This window comes from Ictalurus punctatus, chromosome 2, assembly GCF_001660625.3.
Source record: "Ictalurus punctatus breed USDA103 chromosome 2, Coco_2.0, whole genome shotgun sequence".
NCBI classification, from domain to species: domain Eukaryota; kingdom Metazoa; phylum Chordata; class Actinopteri; order Siluriformes; family Ictaluridae; genus Ictalurus; species Ictalurus punctatus.
In genome coordinates this window covers 5,949,228-5,972,765 of record NC_030417.2, presented here as the reverse complement: position 1 = coordinate 5,972,765, position 23,538 = coordinate 5,949,228, and the positions used below count along the sequence as shown (strand labels likewise).

General features: G+C 40.9%; 1 protein-coding gene across 3 annotated transcripts in view; it reads right to left on the bottom strand.

The window, feature by feature from the left end:
• LOC108275256 (capping protein, Arp2/3 and myosin-I linker protein 3) overlaps nt 1-18,460 on the bottom strand; it is a 61,511-nt gene extending 43,051 nt beyond the window's left edge. For all 3 annotated transcript variants that reach the window (XM_053687083.1, XM_053687084.1, XM_053687082.1), the window contains exons 1-4: nt 18,295-18,460; nt 16,247-16,341; nt 1,299-1,349; nt 1,149-1,208 (exon numbers count right to left, since the gene is read on the bottom strand). In XM_053687083.1, the coding sequence (XP_053543058.1) occupies nt 1,149-1,208; nt 1,299-1,349; nt 16,247-16,341; nt 18,295-18,352 (264 nt within the window). In that variant the 5' untranslated portion in view covers nt 18,353-18,460. The remainder of the gene's footprint in view (nt 1-1,148; nt 1,209-1,298; nt 1,350-16,246; nt 16,342-18,294) is intronic.
• Nucleotides 18,461-23,538: the final 5,078 nt, after the last annotated feature.

Sequence of the window (23,538 nt, the reverse complement as noted above, 5' to 3'; positions counted from 1 at the left end):
TTATAATGTTTAAACCAGTTTTATTTCAGACATTTGACCTTGCTATGACCTCAGTCCTGTTTGGATTCATTCCGATGCTCATCTGCTGGTTCCGATGATAATTCCACGTAAATCCTGAAAACATTCAACCGCTTGTAACTGAGCTATCGTGCGAACCAGAATCCCGAGCAGATGCACGGCAAAAGATCTTAGATAGCCAGGAAACGGGACTTGCGTTTCTGAACACGAAGGTCTAAGTTGCATCTCTGTTTGAGAAACAGGAAGTAAGCTATTGAAGAAAAACTATTCCAGACAGAGTGCTCGGTTGAATCCAGTGAAAAATGAACTGCGGTCCATCAACTGATGACTAGTCCGGACAGGATTTCGGAGTTTTGTTGGGATTGTTGCAGCCAAAAATGCTTGATTTTGCTGCTGCCTTTTTTTTTCTCCAAATTTTTGTGCTATTTTTTGCAGAAAACTACTTGAACTGTCTTTTGCAGTGATGTTTATAAGACCTTTTAGCTGTACTCATGTTCGACACACGTGAATCAAAAGGGGGCTTTGGCTGAATGCGCATGATGTGATGATGCCATGGTGCAAATCGGCAGAAAATCGGAAGTAATTTAAAACAATTGCAAGAGCCTCTGAAAATTGCGGCGTTTGCTTGCTTTCGCGTTCATTTCCGTGATCACAAAATCACAAAATCCTAGAGGGACTGGACAATTAAATCCCCTGGTCATAAATTCACGTCATGATTAGGGCTTGGACTGACTAGAAAATTCGTTGCTTCAATGAAAACACATTAAAAAAAAACGAGTGTAGTTAAATTCATTATACAGTTAATAATAGAAAACCACAGAGAATATCTGACAGACGTACTATAGAAAGGTAAATTCTGACATCCTGACCCCTAATATTTAAATTAGAGTCAGATTTCTAAGAAAATATTTTGTTTAAAAAAAAAAAAAAGCGTTAGCGACTTGTTCAACAGGTTCTGAGGTACTTTTCTGCTTACTGTGACTGCTTACTAGATTATCTGGTCTGCCATTCGATTATGTACGCGTGAGTCAATTTCAGAACAGCACAGTTAATATACCACTTGTGGAGGCAAAATAACAGCAGTATGATTAATTATATAAAATCTGAGCAGTGACCACAGGTTGACTCACTTGCATCTCCGGGTGCGTGTTCATGGCTCGGATTTCCAGGAAATTAAACGTGGTCTCCACCTGAAATGCAGAATTTTATCATTGTTGTGTCGGTTGTATAAACCCAAACCAGGCTCTGTGCAACCAAAATGAATGTCTAGCAAAACTAACCTTAGTTGGCACCTTTGACGCCATAAGATACAGTCTCCATGTGGTGATGACCTGAAATAAGACAAGACGCACAAGGAAAGCGAGAGGTCAGCTTAGTTAGGCCATATATTTCAAACAAACGCTCGACTCTGATGTTTCCGAAGGTGCTGATTCGTTTCCTATACCAGCTGCACTTCCATTAATGTTGACTCTAATTCAAATCACAGGTTTATATTAATGTGCTCGTCCTCATGCCTTCATTCGTTTCTTGTATGACGGATGCTCGCTTAAAGGCCCACTATCAATAGATTTACTGTTATTTAACAAACCAAAATGTAATTGTTTTCTGTAAGAATACATCTATTCAAAGTTTTTACACGGCTTCTGCAGTGTCAGTACTTCGTGACAAGGCTTAGTAAGTTTCTGAGCATTTCATTTTTTTTTTTTTGTCTTATTAACTTGAAGAGATGCTAAGAAATGAGGAAACAATGTCAGTGAGAACAGGAACTAACTTGTCTTTTCTGGACGTCCCAGAAGGTTTATTGTAACTGTTAATGGATAAAAAGCACAATGTGATATTCATTTAACTTGTGGTTTAGTTCTTACCTATATTCGTGTATAGATACAATGCATACAGCCATATGATGCCCACACACACACACACACACACACACACACACACACACACACACACAAACACTCAAACACACACACACAATGTATCTACAGGTTGCCCTAGAAACCATTAGTGATTCTCACTGGTTTTTCTCTATATTGATTTTGGATCCTTTTTTATTTTTTCATCTGTGCTGAGTGCCACAATTATTCAGACCTCTGCTGAGCTAGAATCATCCAAAAGCCTTGGCTTTATCCGTTCAAATCTGGTCATCTTTGTGAATAAATCTGGCACAGTGAAAATATACGAAATGGCCTGTCAGTGTTTCCGTAATATTTATGTTGGCATTGGGCATGATTCGCTCTGTGCATCCATTTTGATTTGGCGAAAAAAGAGGCACTAAAGCTGAGACGGCCTGTTTTCTGTCAGCATCATTTGCACAGATCATCGTGCACAGAATATTCTTAGACCTTCGAGATTAAAGGCATGGTACTGAGAACAGAGGCTTGTGTCGGTTATAAGATGGCGGAGCTTTCTCCTTGGCCGCTGTGTGTGCTCTCGTGCTGTCCAATACTTCTGTCACCATAACAGAATAGCAGGCAACCAACTGCTCAAGAACCTGCTAATTGGAATTCAACGAATGGTTGTGAATAAATCATGCACTAAGCTTTTCATGTACAGAAGAATGTTCTCTATGAAGCAGTGATAATGCTTCATTAATTAAAAAACAAACAAACCCCAAAACAACAATGACATATGAAGCTATACATTTTTCTGCAGGGGAAAAAAGAAGCTTATTTATTATTAATTTAAAAAATGGATAAAAATATACTCTTGCTACAAATATGTTACCAATGAGAAGTAAAAAGATTATCCTTACAGAAAAAAAAAATGCAAAAATAATAATAATTGTATAATATACATATAATCTTGTGATTGCTTTTTTAAAAGTATGGCATCATCCTTTTTCTGATTTTTTATTAAATATCTAGGTAAAGGTTTAATAATCTTATATTTGTTTAAAAACTTTCTAATAATGAGAAATAGTTCAATTTGCCTTTCAAAATATTTTATACTTGTGCAATTAGCCATACAAGTCCCTGTGAATGGGCTGTTCCTATAGAAATGAAAATATAGTAGAACTAGCATATTAATATAACTTTTTTTTAATGATCACCTTATGACCAATCAGGCTCGAGAATTCAACAGCGCTGTGGTAAAAAAAAAAAAAAAAAACTGAGTAACGATATATGACACTTCTTCTTGTGTAGTTATACTGTATATTTCTGTTCCATGCACTTGCATTTATATAAACATAGCTGAAATGTATACTGTACATGCGCTGTAAATGTGACTAGTAACTGGCTAAGAGGGGGGAAGAAAATTGTCCCATAAATCATTTAGGAAACTCTCTTATTGGATTTTAGTTTGCAGAAATACAGTTGAGGTCATAAGTTTACATACGCCTTGCAGAATCTGCAAAATGTTAATAATTAAATAATAATAAAAAAAAGATATAAATATTGCATTTTCTTTTGCATTTAATACTTCCCCGAATATGCTATATCACATAACTGATTTTTATATATAGTCCACGAGACTTTTTTTGTGTTGTGGATAGTTGTTCACGAGTCCCTTGTCTGTCCTGAGCAGTTAAACTGCCCACTGTTCTTCAGAAAAATCCTCCAGGTCCTGCACATTCTTTGTTTTTCCAGCATCTTCTGCATATTTGAGCCTTTTCCAACAGTTCACTATATGATGTTCAGATCCGTCTTTTCACACTGAAGACAACTGAGGGACTCGTACACGACTATTACAAAAGGTGCAGACGTTCACTGATGCTCAAGATGGCAACATGATACGTTAAGAGCCAGGGGGTGTAAACTTTTGAACAGGTGTAAATTATTATTATTTTGTCTTTTGGGAAACCGTACTAAATGAAAACAATAGGATCTTTAAACAAAATAATAATTTACACTCAACACCCCGCTTTGGAGACGCTCTGGCCCAGTTGTCTAGCCATTACAATTTGGCCCTTGTCAAAGTCGCTCAGATCCTTACGCTTTCCCATTTTTCCTGCTTCCAACACATTAACTCTGACACCTGGCTGTTCACTTCCTGCCTAATATATCCCACCCCTTGACACGTACCACTGTAACGAGATCATCAATCTTATTCACATCACCTGTCAGTGATTTTAATGTTGTGGCTGTTTGGCAGATATTAACCATCATCCCAGTAGTGCATAGCCTAAGGAGTAACGAATCTGCCTTTAAGAAATGGCATCTTCAGAGTTTCATGCCAAGTGCATTGAGAAAACGCTCTTCCCAACAACAAGAATACACATCACAGAAATGACTAAAAAAAAACATTTAAGATCTGGGGAATGCACAAGTTCTTACAAAAAGCTCTTGCACTGCTCAAATGAACATAAATATCACCCTGACTTCTTCTCAAAGCAGCCTTTAGGACGCGATTAGAATGATTCCCTGCTGATTAGAAAGAAATTACAATACGCTTGGGTGGTACAACTGTCTACTGGATCTTATAAGACTTCTTCAATTGGTGTTTTGAAGCCTAGGGGCATCTTTAATTCATTGCAAAATAGTACAGATGACACTTCATATGTTGCAGCTTGTTTCATCCTTTCCAGGAACCTGGCCCACTTTATTAGGAACACCTGTATATTTATGCAATAATAAAAACTGCCAGTTGTGCTGTAGACCATTGAATAAACTCATCCAGATACAGGAAATACAATGGAGAAACAGAAGTGGACCAGAAACAGGATGTGGTCTTCAGCAGTTCTGGACTGTCCACCTCATGTTCTGTGCATTCTGAAATATTTATTGGTTTAAAGAGTGTTTTTTTTTACTTATTGTTGCTTCTTTGTGAGCTCAAACAAGTCTAGCCATTCTCCACTGAGATCTCTCATTGATACGGCATTTACACCCACAGAAATAACGTAAATTAAAATGGATTAAATTGACTTTACACAAAATAACACATATTGACAAACCCTCTCATTTAGATAATCATTCAGACCCTTTATTCAGCACTTTGTAGATGCACCTTTGGCAACAATTACCTCCAAGTTTTCTTGGATAATTTTTTTTACAAGCTTTTCACAATTGGATTTGAGCAGTTTCCCCAGTGCTTCTTGGCTGATCTTCTTCAAGCTTCATGGCGAGCGTCTGTGAATTGACATCTTCAGATTCAGATTCAGCCCAAAGAGTTCAATTTTTATCTCATCAGACCATAGAAATGTTTCAGACATGCACTGTAGGCTGATTGGCAACATTAAATTGTCCATAGTGTGTGATTAGATATGTGAGTGTGTATGCAAATGTGCCCTGCAATGGGTTGGCACCCATCCAGGTTGTCCCTGCCTTGTGTCCAAAGTCCCCTGGGATAGGCTCCAGGTTCCCCATGACCCTGTGTAGGATAACCGGTACAGAAAATGGATGGATGGATGGATGGATGGATGCCCTTAGAGTCCTTTGCCTGCCATATGCCCTTTACTCCAGAGTGGCTTCCATTTAGCCATTCTACCATTAACGCCCAAATGGTGGAGTATTTCTAAGATGGTTGTCCTTCCAGCAGGCTTTCCCATCTTTCCCAGAGTGACCATATTGGGCTCTTGCACACCTCCTTGACCAAGGCGCTTCTAGTCCAGTTACTGAGTTTGGCCAGACGGCCAGTTTTAAGAAGAGTCCTCATGCTTCTAAACTTCTTCCATTTCACAATGATGGAGCTGACCGTGCTTCTGGGAACATTCAAAGCTTTAGAATTTTAACCAGCGGTCTGTGGAGGTCTTGAGCTTCATGGCAGCATGACGAGCACTGTGAATTCTGGTGTGTATAAGGCTGTTCTAAATCATGTACAATCAGTTGCCACAGGTAAACTCAAGTCCAGTTGACACCTCAAGAAAGTCAAAGCAAACAGCATGTACCTGAACTAGATTTTGAGTGCCTAAGCCAGGGACCTGAATACTTTCCAATTAAGAGATTTCTGTTGGTGATTTTTTATTTAATTTGCTAACATTTCTAAAACTTGTTTGCACTTTGTCATTATGGGATATTGTGTGTAGATTACTGCCTAAAAAGTACTCTGGAGGCTCTACAGGCTCTGGAATACTGATCGTGAGGTCAGGGATTCAAGCCCCAGCACTGCCAGGCTCTGGGTTACTGATCGTAAGGTCAGGGATTCAAGCCCCAGCACTGCCAGGCTCTGGGTTACTGACCGTAAGGTCAGGGATTCAAGCCCCAGCACTGCCAGGCTCTGGAGTACTGATCGTAAGGTCAGGGATTCAAGCCCCAGCACTGCCAGGCTCTGGGTTACTGACCGTAAGGTCAGGGATTCAAGCCCCAGCACTGCCAGGCTCTGGAGTACTAAACGTAAGGTCAGGGATTCAGGCCCTAGCACTGCCAGGCTCTGGATTACTGATCGTAAGGTCAGGGATTCAAGCCCCAGCACTGCCAGGCTCTGGGTTACTGACCGTAAGGTCAGGGATTCAAGCTCCAGCACTGCCAGGCTCTGGAGTACTAAACGTAAGGTCAGGGATTCAAGCCCTAGCACTGCCAGGCTCTGGAGTACTGACCGTAAGGTCAGGGATTCAAGCCCCAGCACTGCCAGGCTCTGGAGTACTAAACGTAAGGTCAGGGATTCAAGCCCTAGCACTGCCAGGCTGTGGATTACTGATCATAAGGTCAGGGATTCAAGCCCCAGCACTGCCAGGCTCTGGGTTACTGACCGTAAGGTCAGGGATTCAAGCCCCAGCACTGCCAGGCTCTGGAGTACTGATCGTAAGGTCAGGGATTCAAGCCCCAGCACTGCCAGGCTCTGGGTTACTGACCGTAAGGTCAGGGATTCAAGCCCCAGCACTGCCAGGCTCTGGAGTACTAAACGTAAGGTCAGGGATTCAAGCCCTAGCACTGCCAGGCTGTGGATTACTGATCGTAAGGTCAGGGATTCAAGCCCCAGCACTGCCAGGCTCTGGGTTGCTGATCGTAAGATCAGGGGTTCAAGCCCCAGCACTGCCAGGCTCTGGATTACTGATCGTAAGGTCAGGGATTCAAGCCCCAGCACTGCCAGGCTCTAGGTTACTGATCGTAAAGTCAGGGATTCAAGCCCCAGCACTGCCAGGCTCTGGAGTACTAAACGTAAGGTCAGGGATTCAAGCCCTAGCACTGCCAGGCTCTGGATTACTGACCGTAAGGTCAGGGATTCAAGCCCCAGCACTGCCAGGTTCTGGAGTACTAAATGAAAGGTCAGGGATTCAAGCCCTAGCACTGCCAGGCTCTGGATTACTGATCGTAAGGTCAGGAATTCAAGCCCCAGCACTGCCAGGCTCTGGATTACTGATCGTAAGGTCAGGGATTCAAGCCCCAGCTCTGCCAGGCTCTGGATTACTGATCGTAAGGTCAGGGATTCAAGCCCCAGTACTGCCAGGCTCTGGGTTACTGATCGTAAGGTCAGGGATTCAAGCCCCAGCACTGCCAGGCTCTGGGTTACTGATCGTAAGGTTAGGGATTCAAGCCCCAGCACTGCCAGGCTCTGGGTTGCTGATCGTAAGATTAGGGATTCAAGCCCCAGCACTGCCAGGCTCTGGATTACTGATCGTAAACTCACGGATTCAAGCCCCAGCACTGCCAGGCTCTGGCCTGGCTTACTGATCGTAAAGTCAGGGGTTTAAGCCCCAGCGCTGCCAAGCTGCCACTGTTGGGCCCTTGAGCGAGGTCCTTAACCCTCTGTGCTGTATCATGGCTGACCCTGTGCTCTGACCCCAACCTCCTAGCATGCTGGGCTATACAAAAAAAAAAAGAATTTCATTGTGCTGTAATGTATATGTGACTAATAAAGACTCATTATTTAATAAAAATTCCATTTATAATTAACTCTATAATACAATAAAGTACTCCATTGCTCATGAACCTCCAGCTTCCAGCCACACCCACTCGCCGATCTCCACCAGTCACCCCTGGTAAAGTTTATCAACTTACTAACCACACTCACCTACAGTATAGCTCATTAGCTTCTGTATGCAGTATATTTACTAATTTCAGTCAGAATCTTTGCTAAGTCTTGCTTGTGTCTCATGCCTAAATTTCCAAGACTTTGTCATCTGCCTGTCGATTTTGCTTTTTTTTTTTCCAGTTTGCTTTTATTTGTTCTGGTTGATTCTCCTGACACTATTGTCCTCTTTATTGATTGTATGTCTTTGACCTTTTTTTCCCTCCATTTACAATTACTTTTTTCCCCTTGCCATTTTGGACTGTCTTCTGTTGTTCCAATAAACTCTGCTTCTTGAGCTTTAAACTGCAGTTGTGTCCGCTAGGTTTGTCGCAGTCTGACAATCAGAGTGTGCAGCGTGCTGTCGTTCTGCTCTGTTGCTCAACAGCATCATCTATCATATAATATTGCCCAGTGACTCTAAAATGGAAAGATTTTCTTCCTGCCTTTCTGCATTCTCCATGTCAGAACTTCCATATTCAGTTCCTCCAGGTCCTCTTAAGAAAGCTGTGGCACATTACTGCTATTGCGCAAACTTAATATTTACTAAGATTCCAAATAAATCTAATGAATTTGTGAGGCCAGGCTTATACACTGACCGTTTTACGTGGACAACTGTCTTAATTGCATTTTATTCAAAGAAGAATAATACCATTTCTAGTTTTTGTAGATGCTAATTGTTCTTAATAACTCAGACAAATCCAGTTTCCACCACTTGAAGGAAAAATGAAACCATTTATTAAATCAAAAATAATAAGATAAATAAGAATTATGATTTTCTATTTTCATATGAAAGTGTTTAGTGTGCTCTTTTAACACTTATGCCATCGTAAGTGCAATAATGTGGAGAATATCTAATCTGAAATCCATTTGACCACAGTTATACACTTCTGTAATTGCAAGAAATGTCATTACTTGGAGATATTAAGCCACTCAAGAAACTTTTCAGAGTTTCAGAGTATCAAAACAAATTTAATACCTGCCCTTTTGTCATATTATTTGCTCATGAAGTGACTTTCATGTTCAGTAAATCACACCTTGCTAATTCTTGCTAAATTAACCATTTGCATATCCTCTATTGTGAACCCTACGGAAGAAAAGCCCTAACTTAGAAAGTATACAGTCCATTCTGAAACTACTATACTATGAATGACATAGAACATAGCACATTTTGTATCAGACCACCCAATTTGTAGGTCAGCAAAAATATTGGAGCCTGGGACTGACAGGTGCTTCTTGTTTAAACAATAAATATCTCTGATCTACTCTTGCTTTTTGCCTTCAGTTTCGCCTGTCAAGAATGCTTTTGTTAAAAAGGTTAAGCCAACATGAAGATCAGAGAGCTGTCTGTGGGAGAAAAGTAGTCATTTTGAAGCTGAGAAATGAAGGAAAATCAATCAGAGGCATCGCACAAACACTGGGCATAGCCAATACAACAATTTGGAATGTCCTGAAAAAGAAAGAAACTGGTGCACTGGGCAACAGACACCAAATGCCACGAAAGTTCTGGAACAAAGATGATCCAAAACATAGAAGCTCATCTGTGAAACATGGTGGAGGTAGTGTCAAGGCTGCTTCTGGAACATTCTCACTAATCTTTACTGATGATGGAACTCATGATGGTAGCAGCAGAATGAATTCAGAGGTCTACAGGAACATTGTGTTTGCCAATTTACAGAGAAATGCATCCAAATTAATCGGGAGGGATTTTATCATGCAGCAAGATAATAATCCAAAACACACTTCCAACTCAACAAAGGACTTTATCAGGGGGGAAAGTGGAAAGTTTTGGATTGGCCAAGTCAATCACCAGACCTTAACCCAGTTGAGCAGCATTTCACCTCCTGACTGAAGGGTGAACACCCCCCCCAGGAAAAAGGCTGGAAAAGCATCACAAAAGAAGAAACCAACAGTTTTGTGATGTCAATGAGTCACAGACTTGATAAAGTTATTGCAAGCAAGGGATATGCAACCAAATATTAAGTGTCATTTACTTCAATGTACTTCACGACTGATCTGTTCATATACTTTTCATATAAAAACGTTCTGTTTTATGTTGTTTAAGACATCTGGATTTAAACGCAAGGAAATAAAAGCGGAAATCCTAAACTCTCGTCTCAAATCCATCTTTTGATCTCAAACCCAAACGTCTTTGGTGTATAGCACAAACAAATGAATTGACCTTGCCGTTCCAATAGTTTCGGAAAACTGTATTCGTTGAGGCAAACAAACAAAATGGACACAGGATTCTGTTTTGCTTATTTAGAAGCTGTATTCCTTGTTGGATGTTTCTTTGTGGGTGTACTAACAAGAAGAACTTATCAAAGCCTTCAACATGCAGAAGCGAAGGCTGCAAGGCAAGTGCCCCTAGCAGACACTGGCAACAGCTTCACGAGCGCCGCACAACAGGAAACCTGTCTGTACTAATTTGAATGATTAGAAAGACAGGCTCTACAATCCTTTAGTTTATTTAATTATCCCTGGCACTTTGTGTAAAAAGCAGCATTGTCTCTCCGATCTTGATCCTGGAGCTCTTTCATACTTTGAGACATACAGTATCAGCGAATAATATAGGGAAAACAACAAAACAGCACTAACATTCTGGCCCTGCTGGCTGTTTTTTCTACTAATGAATCAGATGTGAATCATATTAGATGAGTCATTTTAGTTAATCTGCTAATATTGGCTCTTTTAACTCCCGCTATTAACAAACAAAGTGTGTTTTTGTTGACTTTTTTTGTCTGGTCAAAAAATTGGGGAGACATTTCTTACCCAGGGATAAATCAATGAACTGTAAAAACCCATACAGATTCTTCTACTGCAGTGATTTTAGAGGATATGCAGTGGGATAGGATAGGCTAGGATAGGATAGGCTAAGAATACTAATTGGCAATATCTATCTATTGTTAAAAATCTCTATACAAATAAATACTGAATTGAATAATTCGATGACCTCATTGGTCATGGGGCCTGGTAAAACATATGCATTTGAAGCACTGCAACAAATTAAAAATATTTACAGCTTGCAAGCATGCTTTTTCAGGGCCATCTGTTTTTGTTGTTTTTTTCCCGTTTTTTTCTTGGTCGAGTATCAAATATCTCAGGATTATATAAACAGCAAGCCTAGAATACTCAATCTTAACAACAAACACAATTCCTCAGAGTAGTATGAGACACTGGATGATTCACCTGCCTTTTTTTAATTACCCCAACTGAAAAATAACAAGAATACAGTATATCTCAGACTAACAGTAGAATTTAGGCACGTCTTTGAATTGCAGTGCTAATCCTAATGTAAATGTGTACCAGTATGATTAATTACCCCAGAACCCTCGTAACTCCGGGATTGGGGGTTCAAATCCCGCCTCCGCTCTGCGTGTATGTTCTCTCTGTGCTTTGTTGGTGTCCTCCGGGTACTCCAGTTTCCTCCCCCAATCCAAAGACATGTTGTAGGCTAATTGGCATTTCTAAATCGTCCGTAGTGTGTGAATGTGTGTGTGTGTGTGTGATTGTGCCCAGGGTGCCCTGCATTCCTTGGGAAAAGCTCCAGGCTCCCCCGCCACTCTGGTTAGGATAAGCGGTATGGAAAATGGATGGATGGTCAGTGTACTGTTCTTTGGCACAGCATGAAAGTTTTGGCGCAATTTAGCTTTTTTTTAAATTATTGTCACATTTACGTCCACCTGTCAATCTAAAACACGAACCTGATCCTGACTGCAAGTGAACTAGCTCTTCATTTTATTATAATTTTATTTTTTTGTAATTTCCCCCATTTTCTCCCAAATTTCCCATGTCACCTTTCAATTTCCATCCACCAACTAGCTCTTTTCTATCGCACAACAGCTACGTATGGCTTTCGTGTGCTTCCTCTGTGACACATAAAGCCAGCCGTATTTTCCTCACAAGGCAGCGTAACACGCATACACGAGCTCACACACACCCATGATTAATTAGTGTCTTTGTGATTGACAGGGGAGAAAGGGAATGCCATCCCTCTCACCCAGAGAGCATTTTATTCCCTTGGCTCCTGGTCACAGATGGCTGTGGTGTCATCGGGATTGAAATTGTGATCGTCGAACGCCATACGTTTTGTCTTTATTGAAGATAACAATCCAGTTAAAAAAAATACCAGTAAAGTGCAAAACCCTGCTTTTAGAATATCAAGTTTGCCTATTTTATGTACACTGCAATATTGTGTCTGTAGCAAAGGGTGAGAGAAAACAAACAGACTACCAAACATATCACGCCCAGAACATTCCAGAAGGATTTTTTCTCCTCTGTGACATTAATAATGAATTTTGGGGCAGCTTTGATTTTGAAGTTCTTTGAGATTTAAAATAAATCATCCACTCTGTCTTTTGAAATGCGGAAATCATAGAAGGAACCGGGGACTAGCTGGGGAGGTTTTCCTCTCTTCGAGGAGATCAGAACCTGGAATGCAGCTGTGCATTATGCACAACTCTGAGTATTAACGATACCAAGGAAAGCAGACATTCATAATCACCTAGCATGGGTACATTTGTATGGTTTGCTCTGAATCTGAATTGTACTGTGTGCTTTGATTTGATCTTATTGGTCTTTAAAAAAAGGAGGGTTGTTGTTCCTCTACAGGTCATTTAGGTGCAGTGATATTACAGAAAAGATCAAATAATATACTACCAGTTAATACTGTATTTATACTTTAGATTCATGTATAATATGCCAATACCTGTAATTTAGTGCATATATAATGCACATATGGAGCGATTTTAGACCCATTTCAATTGTTGTTGAATTGTCTGGGGTCGGTTGTTTGGTGTGCACCCGAGTCTGGGGTGGAGTGTTCATATTTCATTTCAAAATGTTGAACATTAAATCATGTTAACTTATTCTATTACACCCAAGAAACAAAATAATGAACTTTTAAAATCATCATATCACCCCTTTAATACTGTGTGCCGTTACCTGGATAACGACTGTTTTCATATTTTGTGATAGTTGTTCATGTGTCCCTTGTTTGTCCTGAGCAGTTAAACTGCCCACTGTTCTTCAGAAAAATCCTCCAGGTCCGGCACATTGAGGGACACACTGAGGACAAATGAGGGACTCATACACAACTATTACAAAAGGTGCACACATTCACCGATGCGCAAGAAAGCAACAGGAAACATTAACTGCCGGGGGGGGGGGGTAAACTTTTGAACAGGATGATCTCTGTAAATTGTTATTATTTTTGCTTAAAAATCTTGTTTTTCCCCCCATTTAGTACTACCCCTCAGAAGCTACATAAGATATTTACATGTTTCCCAGACTGAGCAAAAAGTGTTTACTTTCCACTGGGAAGCCCAGATGCTACGCATTTGTCTTAACTTTAAATAAAAATCTGTATTTTTTTTTACATTTGCATTTTTGAGATTTGCATTTAGAGTTCTGATTTATTTATTTATTTTTTATGTCAAGAGTAGTAAAGGTATTTTTAAGCGTGTATGTTACCGATATTGTATGTTTTACACTAGAGTGCATATTATCAGCACGTGCCACAGCTGTATGTGTGTCACTGAATCTGCAGTGACTTCTGGGATTGGGGTGCAGAGAAAAGAGGGGAGGAGGCATGCAGGTCGAGGAGAGGGGGGGGTATGAGGGGAGAAATTGATGTCACTGCCAAAAATTAGGCAACATAGCACTGCAGTGGGTAACAGGGGAATTGGGTCTAAAAGCATACACATCCCACATGTGCTTACACACATGCACACACACAAACACACACACACCTACATCTTGGATTAATTTTACTTGGTTACCTTAATATCTCCTGTTTCCTCTTCCTCTAACACACACACACACACGGCTGAATTTCACATATTCGTCTGAGCTGAGAGTGAGAAGACTGAAACAGTCATGAAAGGCCCTACATATCAAAGAACAAATGGCAGATGGATACACACACACTTACACACACTCACACACTCACTCACACACACACACACACACACACTCTCTCTCTCTCTCTCTCTCTCTTGCATTGCCATGAATCATTTACCAGGCTGGGAGAAACCCAACACACACAAACACACATACACATACACACACACACACACACACACACACACACACACTATGCACCCAGCTAGGGTAGGAAACTGCGAGTAAGTGAGTATGTGTTGAGAAATTGAGAGAGAGAGAGAGAGAGAGAGATCTAATTATCAGAGTAATTTCACACCACCTCACATAGCGCCATGTTTCATGGCTAAAAAACAAATGAACGGCATCTACATTTCTAATGAAGGAATAAATCTGGCTGGGAACTTTCACTCAGTGTGTCCGAAACCTGGAGGAAGGAGACATAAAGCGATGATGGTCTGGTTTTACTGTTGGCAAGAATTTTTTATCAAGTTCAATGTCATATTAATGAGACACACAGTCTAGCAAACACTGAACCATAGTGAGATTTCCATAATGCAATGCAACTATACGACACTGCTACAGCGAGTTACGGCAGACACTCGTTTCAGCTAGTTAGCGACGTATGAAATGGCGACGACATCAACCGCAGTATTAGTATGAAAGTTCTGGAAGAAGCTTTAGAAGCTGATCTATTTGAGCAGAGAGTACACATGAGAAGGTGAGAAAGTTCTACTAAAGTACAGCTGCATCGTTCTCTTTAGGTAGAAATGAAGCTAAACACTATTAGCGCCACTATTAGCAGTTGGTCAGACTGAATTGTTAGTAATGTAGGACCAACAACTCAGGATTTCATTTCAAAATAAATCTTGGATGCCATTAAAGTTCGAATATCAATATGGTGGATTTTCCTTGATGACCGGACTAAGAGCCACCAGACCGGACCGTGTCTCACAGCCAGGAATTCGTTTCAGGTAAAATCACCATGCTACCTATATAATTCGATTGAGAAGTGCGATGCACACATGCAGTTTGGGTGAAAATCAGACAGCAGTACATGCTGTGAGAGCATGAATTTGTTATTGAATAATCTATATCACAATCTACTGTGAACGTGCCATATTAATGACTGTTTACCTTTTATGAACATCACCCTAGCATGATTACTGTGCAATGCATGTTATTATCGCACAGTAATTGCACTAGGATGATACAAAAAAAACATGTACTAGAACTCTCTGTTGAAAACGATCCATCAGGAGAGGAGTACACAAGAATTTCCTTAACATTACATGGAACACTGTGAAGCCATCATCGACAAGTGGAGAAAATGGGGCACCGGAGAACATCAAGAGCAGGGCGGCTTTTCAATATTGACAAAAAGACAAGAAGGACTCTTATCAGGGAGGCTGCTGAGAGACCTACAGCAACATGAAAGTAAGGAGTTAGTCACAGTTACATTTATATAGCACTTTTCTAGACACTCAACGCACTTTACATAGTATTTGGGCGGGAAGGGGGGGTTCCTTCCTCTACCACTACTGTGTAGCATCGATCTGGATGATGCGATAGCGGACATATTGCGCCAGAACACCCACCACACACCAGCTGTTAATGGAGAGGAGACAACGAAGTAGCCAATTCAGAGATGAGGATTATTCATGGGCCATGATAGAGAAGGGCCAATGTGTGGAAGTCCGCCAGGACACCAGGGTTATACCCCTACTCTTTTATGATAAGTATCCCGGGATTTTTAATGACCACAGAGAGTCAGGACCTCCGTTTAACGTCTCATCTGAAAGACAGTGCTGTTTTTACAGTATACTGTCCCCGTCACTATACTGGGGTATTAAACCCCACACAGACCATAGGGTGAGCGCCCCTTGCTGGCCTCATTAATACCACTTCCCGCAGCAACCTTAGTTTTCCCCAGGAGGTCTCCCATCCAAGTACTGGCCAGGCTCCTCGTCAGCCAGGACTGGAGCTTTAGTAAAGCTAGAGGGAATCACGGATAGCTTTATTTTGGCACAAAACCTGCAGGCTTCTGTCAGACAGCAGAAGATAAAGATAAATTTCACCTTCCAGCACAATAACGACATAAACGAGAGATCGAAATCTGGATTTAGAAGAAGAGGATCACCATTTTGGAGCCCAGAACTAAATCCTATCAATAACCTGTGGAATGACTTGAAGAGATTTCAGTGGTGTGCACATTTATGTAACCAGATTATTGTGAGTTTTTCTTTTTCTTTTTTCACCCTACTATTTGTTTTTCACTTGAACTGTGTTGGTTGCACAGACAGTCTAGAGTGCAGTTGTTTTGTTCTGACCTCCAGTACAATTGCTATATTAAACCTGCCCAAACCCAACACAGCAAGGTTCGATTCAGGCAGACTAAATACTGCATGAGAAATAGAATGTGTAGGAGTAAAATGGGGTTTTGTTTTTTTCAGGCACTCACCAGAATCCTGTCTTCGGATTTGCCATTTTTGGTTTCAAGCTTGACACCACGAGCGAACTTGATCGTAGACTTGTCGACAAACTTCCTGATGCTCTCTGTTAAAGAAAAGAAAGAAAGAAAATAAGCAAAACAAAACAAAGCAAAACATTACTGCGTGCTCCCTCCATCTGGCAATCAGACCAACATGAATAGACAGAGGCAACCAAGCACATCGAGTAGATATGCATCAGCAATCCACAGACGTAGAACTTTTCATGCCTGGGTCTGATGTCAGCACATCAATTTCTCCATGAAATATCGACACTGAGAGAAAGCAAAGCAAACATGGATTGTCAACACTACTAGATATCAAGTTCTAATGTTTGTTTAATAATAATAATTTAAAAAACACACACAAAACTTACAGTTCAGTCTAATTTGTACTATTACCCATGATTGGTTAATAGAGATGCAATCAGTCGATCATGGGTGTCTGTGAGCTCATGAAAGCAAGAGGGGGGATAGGGGTTGCTTTCCTCAGATTGTGTTACACTGCAAGAGCAGCAGTTTGAAAAAATGCATTTGGCAGCTTCATGTGTCTCAGAGAAAGCACGTGATATCCTTCAGTCTAGCTCAGAGGTTCCCAAACTTTTCCAGGGCAAGTCCCCCCAAACGGCTTTAAAATTTGACCGAGGCCCCCCTTTTGGAAGATGTCTTTAAAACATATTAAAAATACAGACTTCTGAATATATCCCCCTTTTTTATTAATAATGACATCTTACATCTTTACATTACATTAGGAATTCATTGTGTGTGTGTGTGTGTGTGTGTGTGTGTGTGTGTGTGTGTGTGTGTGTGTGTGTGTGTGTGGTTGTCTGAGAGTGAGAAAGAGAAAACATACAATTATTTATTTCTCACACCAAATTGTTGCGGCCCCCTGGGCGCCCCCTAGCAGCCCCCAAGGGGCCGCGGCCCCCACTTTGAAAACCACTGGTCCAGCTGACTTATGATAGAGGAGACCTAACTTATGGGTGTGAATTAGCCAAGGAGAAAATCTTCACATTCATGTTCTCATTCATTCCATCCGGTGACCGCATTTCACGTATATGCTTTCTCAATCACGTCATGCTGATGACACGTCCGAGACGTGAAGAATAACAGCTTGTCACTCATAGGCTGCATGAATGTACAGTACGGTCTGGGCTAGAAAGAAATCAGCCGCAGGCTCGCGTCTCGTTTATACCATCTGCTGGAGAGGTCTGGATACCCATCTGGCACTGACATCCTCTTAGTGACGGCGTGCAATATCAGTGGGGAAAAACGTGTCCGACGTACACGTTGACATCTCACGTGTTTTAAAAACAGCACACAATGAGTTTAAAATCAAGTTATGTGCAATTATATAGAAAGAGGGGAAATACTGTAGGGCTACTGATGTGAAAAGAGTGAGGTGTAGGGGATGTCCCAGTGTTAATTACGACAGCTATTAGGAGTAATTAAAAACAGTGTAACAGCACGCGCGTACGCTCATATGAGATAGTGAAGGAAAGCGCACGTGTGAAATTGCCACAACGGTTTATTAACGCGCAACGAGCCTCCCCTACACACACACAGAGAGAGAGAGAGAGAGAGAGAGAGAGAGAGAGAGAGAGAAACACAGGGAAGCCCGGCCGCGCCTTATTATCGTAGCCCTTGCCTTGCACTTCTGGATAAATAAACGGAGTAAGTGGTCCTGCATCCAACACGCGCGCGCGGCGCGCGCACACACACACACAAACACAGGCTCTCCGATTAAAACCGTGCATTAAATCTTATGTGCACATCCATGAACCATGCATGCTGAATTAAATCCCAAATCCAGTTCAAATCGGCGCGTGCGTTATTTCCCCGCGCGTGCGTTATTAAACCTTGACTACGGCTAAGTAGTCCCCCCATTCCTGTTAACGCCACTGCGTCTGATCTCACCGTACTGATGAGCAACATGAAGCCGTGATGCTAGGCGCTCGTGCAGAAGAAGCTAATGTGACGAGAGGATCCTCTGATCTATTGTTAGTTTTTGGTTTCCTCACCTGTAAGCTCTCGGGATACGCTGGGGAAACACGGAGCAGCGAGGTCTTTAGAAGCCATTTCCACCTTCTCTTCCACCTTCTCACCCCGGCCAGTGATTAAACAGCGCACAATTCAGCTCTCAGAGCATTCCGCCAGTACTATACGGCCCTGAGCGCTCCCTCTCCCTGAGTCACTGAGAGGGGGGGTGGGGGTGGGGGGGGGATAGAGAGGAGGGAGAGAGAGAGAGGAAAGGGAGAGAGGAGAGAGAGAGGGGGGGAGAGAGAGGAGAGAGAGATTAGAGGGAGAGAGAGGGGGGAGAGAGATAGAGAGGAGGGAGAGAGAGAGGAGAAGAGAGAGGGGGAGAGAGAGAGTGAGAGAGAGATTAGAGGGAGGGGGAGAGAGAGAGAGAGGAGCGGGAGAGAGGAGAAAGACAGAGAGAGAGGAGAGAGAGATTAGAGGGAGGGGGGAGAGATAGAGAGGAGGGAGAGAGAGAGGAGAGGGAGAGAGGAAAGAGAGAGGGGGAAGAGAGAGAGAGAGCAAGAGAGAGAGAAAGTGGACAAATCATAGCCTATACCAAGGATGGACTGTTGGATGGAATCCTTTCCACGATCATGAGATGTTTATTTATTTAGAAACTCGTTTCATGGGGGGAAAATGTAATTGCGAGTTTAATATCTCAGAATTCTGACTTTATTTCCCACAGTTTTGAGTTTAAATCTCGCAATTCTGACTTTTTTCTCACAATTTTGAGTTTAAATCTTATTTCTTGCAGTTACGAGTTTCCGTATCGAAATTCGGACTTTATATTTCTCACAGTTACCAGTTTTTGTCTCGCAATTTAGACATCCACTCAACATTTAGTGAGTTACTAAGAATGCACCGACAGAGCATTAACCAGTCTTTATAAATAGGCTATATAAAAAAACAACACTCATCAATAGTCAAGACAAAGAAAACCAGATGCTAGAGCACACTTATTACCTGAACTTAGTCACATATTGGGTATTACATCAAGTGGATATCTAACTTGCGAGGAAAAAAGTCTGAATTGTGAGATATAACGTCGCAATTGTGAGAAATAAAGTGACATTTACCTTCCGTATTTTTGTCTATGTCCCTGTGGAGAAAAAGAAACATAAACACCATCTCCAAGGTAAAAATGACACTAAATATATATATATATATATATATATATATATATATATATATATATATATATATATATTACAAATTCATAATTAATTTCAAGGTCCCCTGAGCTTGGTTTACTCTCCGAGTGGAATTTCTCACTGTGACTATGTTGGTTCCCTTTCATTCTCTGGATTCCTCCCACATAAAATATGCAGGTAGGTAGATTAGCTGCTCTAAATTTGCCCCTAGATGCAAATGTACACAAGGAAGGTGATAAACCGGAGTCCCATCCAGGATGTGGTCCTGCATCACGTCCAGCGTTCCTGGGATAGGATCCTTTGCAACCTTGATGTGTGCTGATGAATGCCAGTCACCCGTAAATTAGGTGCGTGCATGGCACAGCTGATTTGCATTTGGTGACTTCAAAACTCCTTGAAAGTCAAAGCTCACAGAGCTGAAATGACAAGTGAAGTACAATAATACACTTAGAGGTAGAAGAGAAAGTCATTGCCAATAATTCTTACCTAAATTCACTAATTTACCAACCAAAATGATTGGGTTGTATCAAACCAAAATGATGTTTAAAAACCCTACAATAACCTAATTGCATAAGTGTGCACAGCCCTTTACTAATACTTTGTTAAAGCACCTTGCTTGTAAAACAGCAGTCAGTCTTTTGGGGTAAGAACTTGGTACATCTTAATTTGCCAATTTTATTCCACTCTCCCTTGCAAAAATGCCCCAAATCTATCAAATCGTGAGGGGATTTCCTGTGCACAGCCCTCTTCAAGTCATTCCACAGGCTTTCGATAGGATTTAGATCTGGGCTCTGACTGGGCCGTTCCAAAAACCATGATCTTCTTCTTCGCAATCCAGATTTGGATTTCTCTTTTATGTCGTTATCGTGATTGAAGGTGATATTTATCTTCAGCTGTCTGAAAGGTTTTCTGCCAAAAATAATGCTATCCGTGGCTCTCTCTATCTTGACTCCAGCCGAAGAGAAGCAGCCCTAGAGCATGATGCTGCCACCACCATGCTTCAACATGGGTATGGTGTTCTTTGGGTGATAAGCTGTCTTGTTTTTGCATCAAAATGTCTTTTCGAATTATACCTAAAAAAAAGTTCCATCGTGGTCTCTTTAGACCATAACACATTTTACCACATGGTTTTGGAAAAAATTTAGGCGTGCTTGGATTTTATTCTACTTTTTTTTATATTCATTTTGTCAGAAAAGGCTTCTGTCTAGCCATCCTATCTTCATTGTAAAACTCATTTAACTCAAAACATTTGAGGAAACTAATTACCTCAAAATTTTTAAGTTGATAAATCAATTTCTTTAAGCCAAACACACTTAAATATAACAAAAATTTAACTCAAACTTATTATATTTAAGTGTATTTGGCTTAAAGAAATTGATTTATCAACTTAAAAATTTTGAGGTAATTAGTTTCCTCAAATTTTTTGAGTTAAATGAACTTATCCGGTTTTATAGTGCTGTAGCCCAGACATATGAAGAATACGAGGGACTGTTGTCGTTTGAAGGAGCAGTACTTGCTAGATATAACTGCAGCTCCTTTATTTAAAGTTGCTGTAGGTCTCTCAGCAGCCTCCCTGATAAGTTTTCTTCTTGTCCTTTCATCCATTTTGGAGGGACGTCCTGTTATTGGTGACGTTACTTCTTGGTGCTCCATTTTCTCTATTTGTTGATGATGGGTTGCACAGTGTTTCATGGTTCATCTAATGTTTTGGAAATTCTTTTATACCCCTCTCCAGATTGATACATTTTGATGATGAGATCCTGTACATGCTTTGTAAGCTCTTTGTGGACCATGGCTCCAGCAGTCAGATGAAACTGAGAAGATGTCAAGAACATCCTCCAGAAACAGCTGATCTTTATCAATCACTCCATGAGCTCAAATGTGATTGGTTCATTCTGAGCAAAGTCACATGACCCGTTATAAGTGGGTGTGCACACTTGCGCATTCAGGTTAAAGATCTGACATGATCGATCTTGGGTTCCTTTTTGTACATCACAAAAACCTGCTATTTGAACAGGGGGTGTTTAGACTTTTTATGTCCACTTTAGTTACAGTATTGAACAGTGTTAAGTCTTTTGCCCGGTACTCAAAGACCTCAGAGGAAGCCCAAATATCCTCAGGTTGCTAGGTATAAAAGAAACTGGCTTGGAGGATCTTAATGTCAGTCCATTGAACGCAAACACACAGCAAATGTATCAATGGCCAGCTCCTTTCCGATCACGTGTTACAGACGTGTGTTTCAAAATCGAGACAATATTAAAAACTTCTTTAAAAAGACCATCTTTCAAACTCCTGGTTGTGTAAATAATCACTTATGTCTGGTACAGTGATTTATTTAACATGTACCCATATTACTTGTGCGCCACCTGCTGATGGGTTTAATTGTATTACATTTATTTCTATTCAGTGTAGTCTTTTCCACACAGAGACTGCTTCTGAATATGCATCAGGGTCGTGCTGGTGATAAACATTGTTGTCTTTTTAGTAGATTTTTATGCCACAGTGTTTGAAGAGTCACAAAGCTTTCAGAGATATAGATTTTGGGTCTTGTTGCCAATAGTTGTTGGTTTATTGGTTAGTATATTTGAGTCACACCTCCGGGATGGGGTTTCGAATCCCATCTCCGCCCTCTGTGCGTGGAGTTTGCATGTTCTCCCTGAGCTCTGGGGGTTTCCTCCGGATACTCCGGTTTCCTCCCCCCAAAGAAAGTCATGCGTTGTAGGCTGACTGGCATTTCCTGTGTGAATGTGTGTGCAATTGTCCCCTGTGATGGGTTGGTACCCCATCCAGGGTATCCCCTGCTTTGTGCCCCGGGTTCCCTGGGATAGTAGTCTCCAGGCTCACCGGCAACAAAGCAATAGTGCCGGCTGCTACCTAAATCACTTGTTTATATTAACGCGCTTGTTCTAATACGTTAACGTTTCTATAGAAACAACGTCAGTGTGACTTGTATAGCAGACACAACACATAATCTATGCATAATAAAGCATGGGTTAAAAATTTAAATGTGTGTGTAATTGTTGATATGGTGACGCTTTCAGTAAGAAAACCTTCATTTAACATTTTTGGAAGGAGTCTCCAGTCAGAGGTAAAGCTGTTCCTTTACGTTTCCTGCTACGGGAAACTCGAAGGAGTTTGCACATTCTCTGTAACAAGCTGCAATTTTTTTTTTTTTTTTTTTTACATTTATATTTAGCAGAAGCCCTTATCCGGAGTGACTTACCAATGTGCTTTGTATTCCATAAAAAATAAATAAATAAAAAAACACATCATGGTATCTAGTATTTGACGTGATGAAATTTGATCTGAACATGTTTACAGAGGGCTCATTAAATTAAATGGCACAGTTGCAAGTCTGAAAATGAAAGCTGTGTGAGCCAAAGAATGAAGAGACTCTTGTGCAAATCAGTTTAGTAAATTTATTCAAATAATATACTGAGTGCAGAAAGGTCTGCTGAATTGGAATAGGTTCAGCTCAGCAAGAACAAAATTAAATTAAAGGGAACATTGGTCATTACGCTCCTAATATTAACTCCCTGGCATGAATGTTTCACTTTCACCAACTTGCGACCTGATTGGTTACGAGGTATAAAGCATTTGACCTCGGGAGATCTCAATTTCGAATATCGACAACGCCACAAACATCATCCACAACCAGGAGCATAGAGAGCAAAATTGCCCATGGTTCCTAAGTGAGAGGGATGGACTACTCTCTCTCATCTGTCAGTCAAGTGACACTGGCCAATAACCGGGCACCTGTTAGCTCATGTATGTGGAAAAGGGCAGATAATACTTTCCTCTGAGTGTGTTATAGTGTCCTGTGATGCAGCATGAGCAGCAATAATAAAAATAAATAAATAAATAAATAAAACAAGCCAGGAAAGTAAGGGCAGCATTAACAATAAGATTTACAAACCTAGCCCATAACAACTCATTTTAAAGCAATGTTTTATTACACTTAAATTATATGGAGCCATACAAGACCCTGTGAATTAGCTGTTACTATAGAAACGATAACAGTTTGATTTAGCCATTGCTTTATCTCTATCTAAAGAATGCGATGCAGCAGCGCTTTAGTCCTTTAGTCAGCCGTGG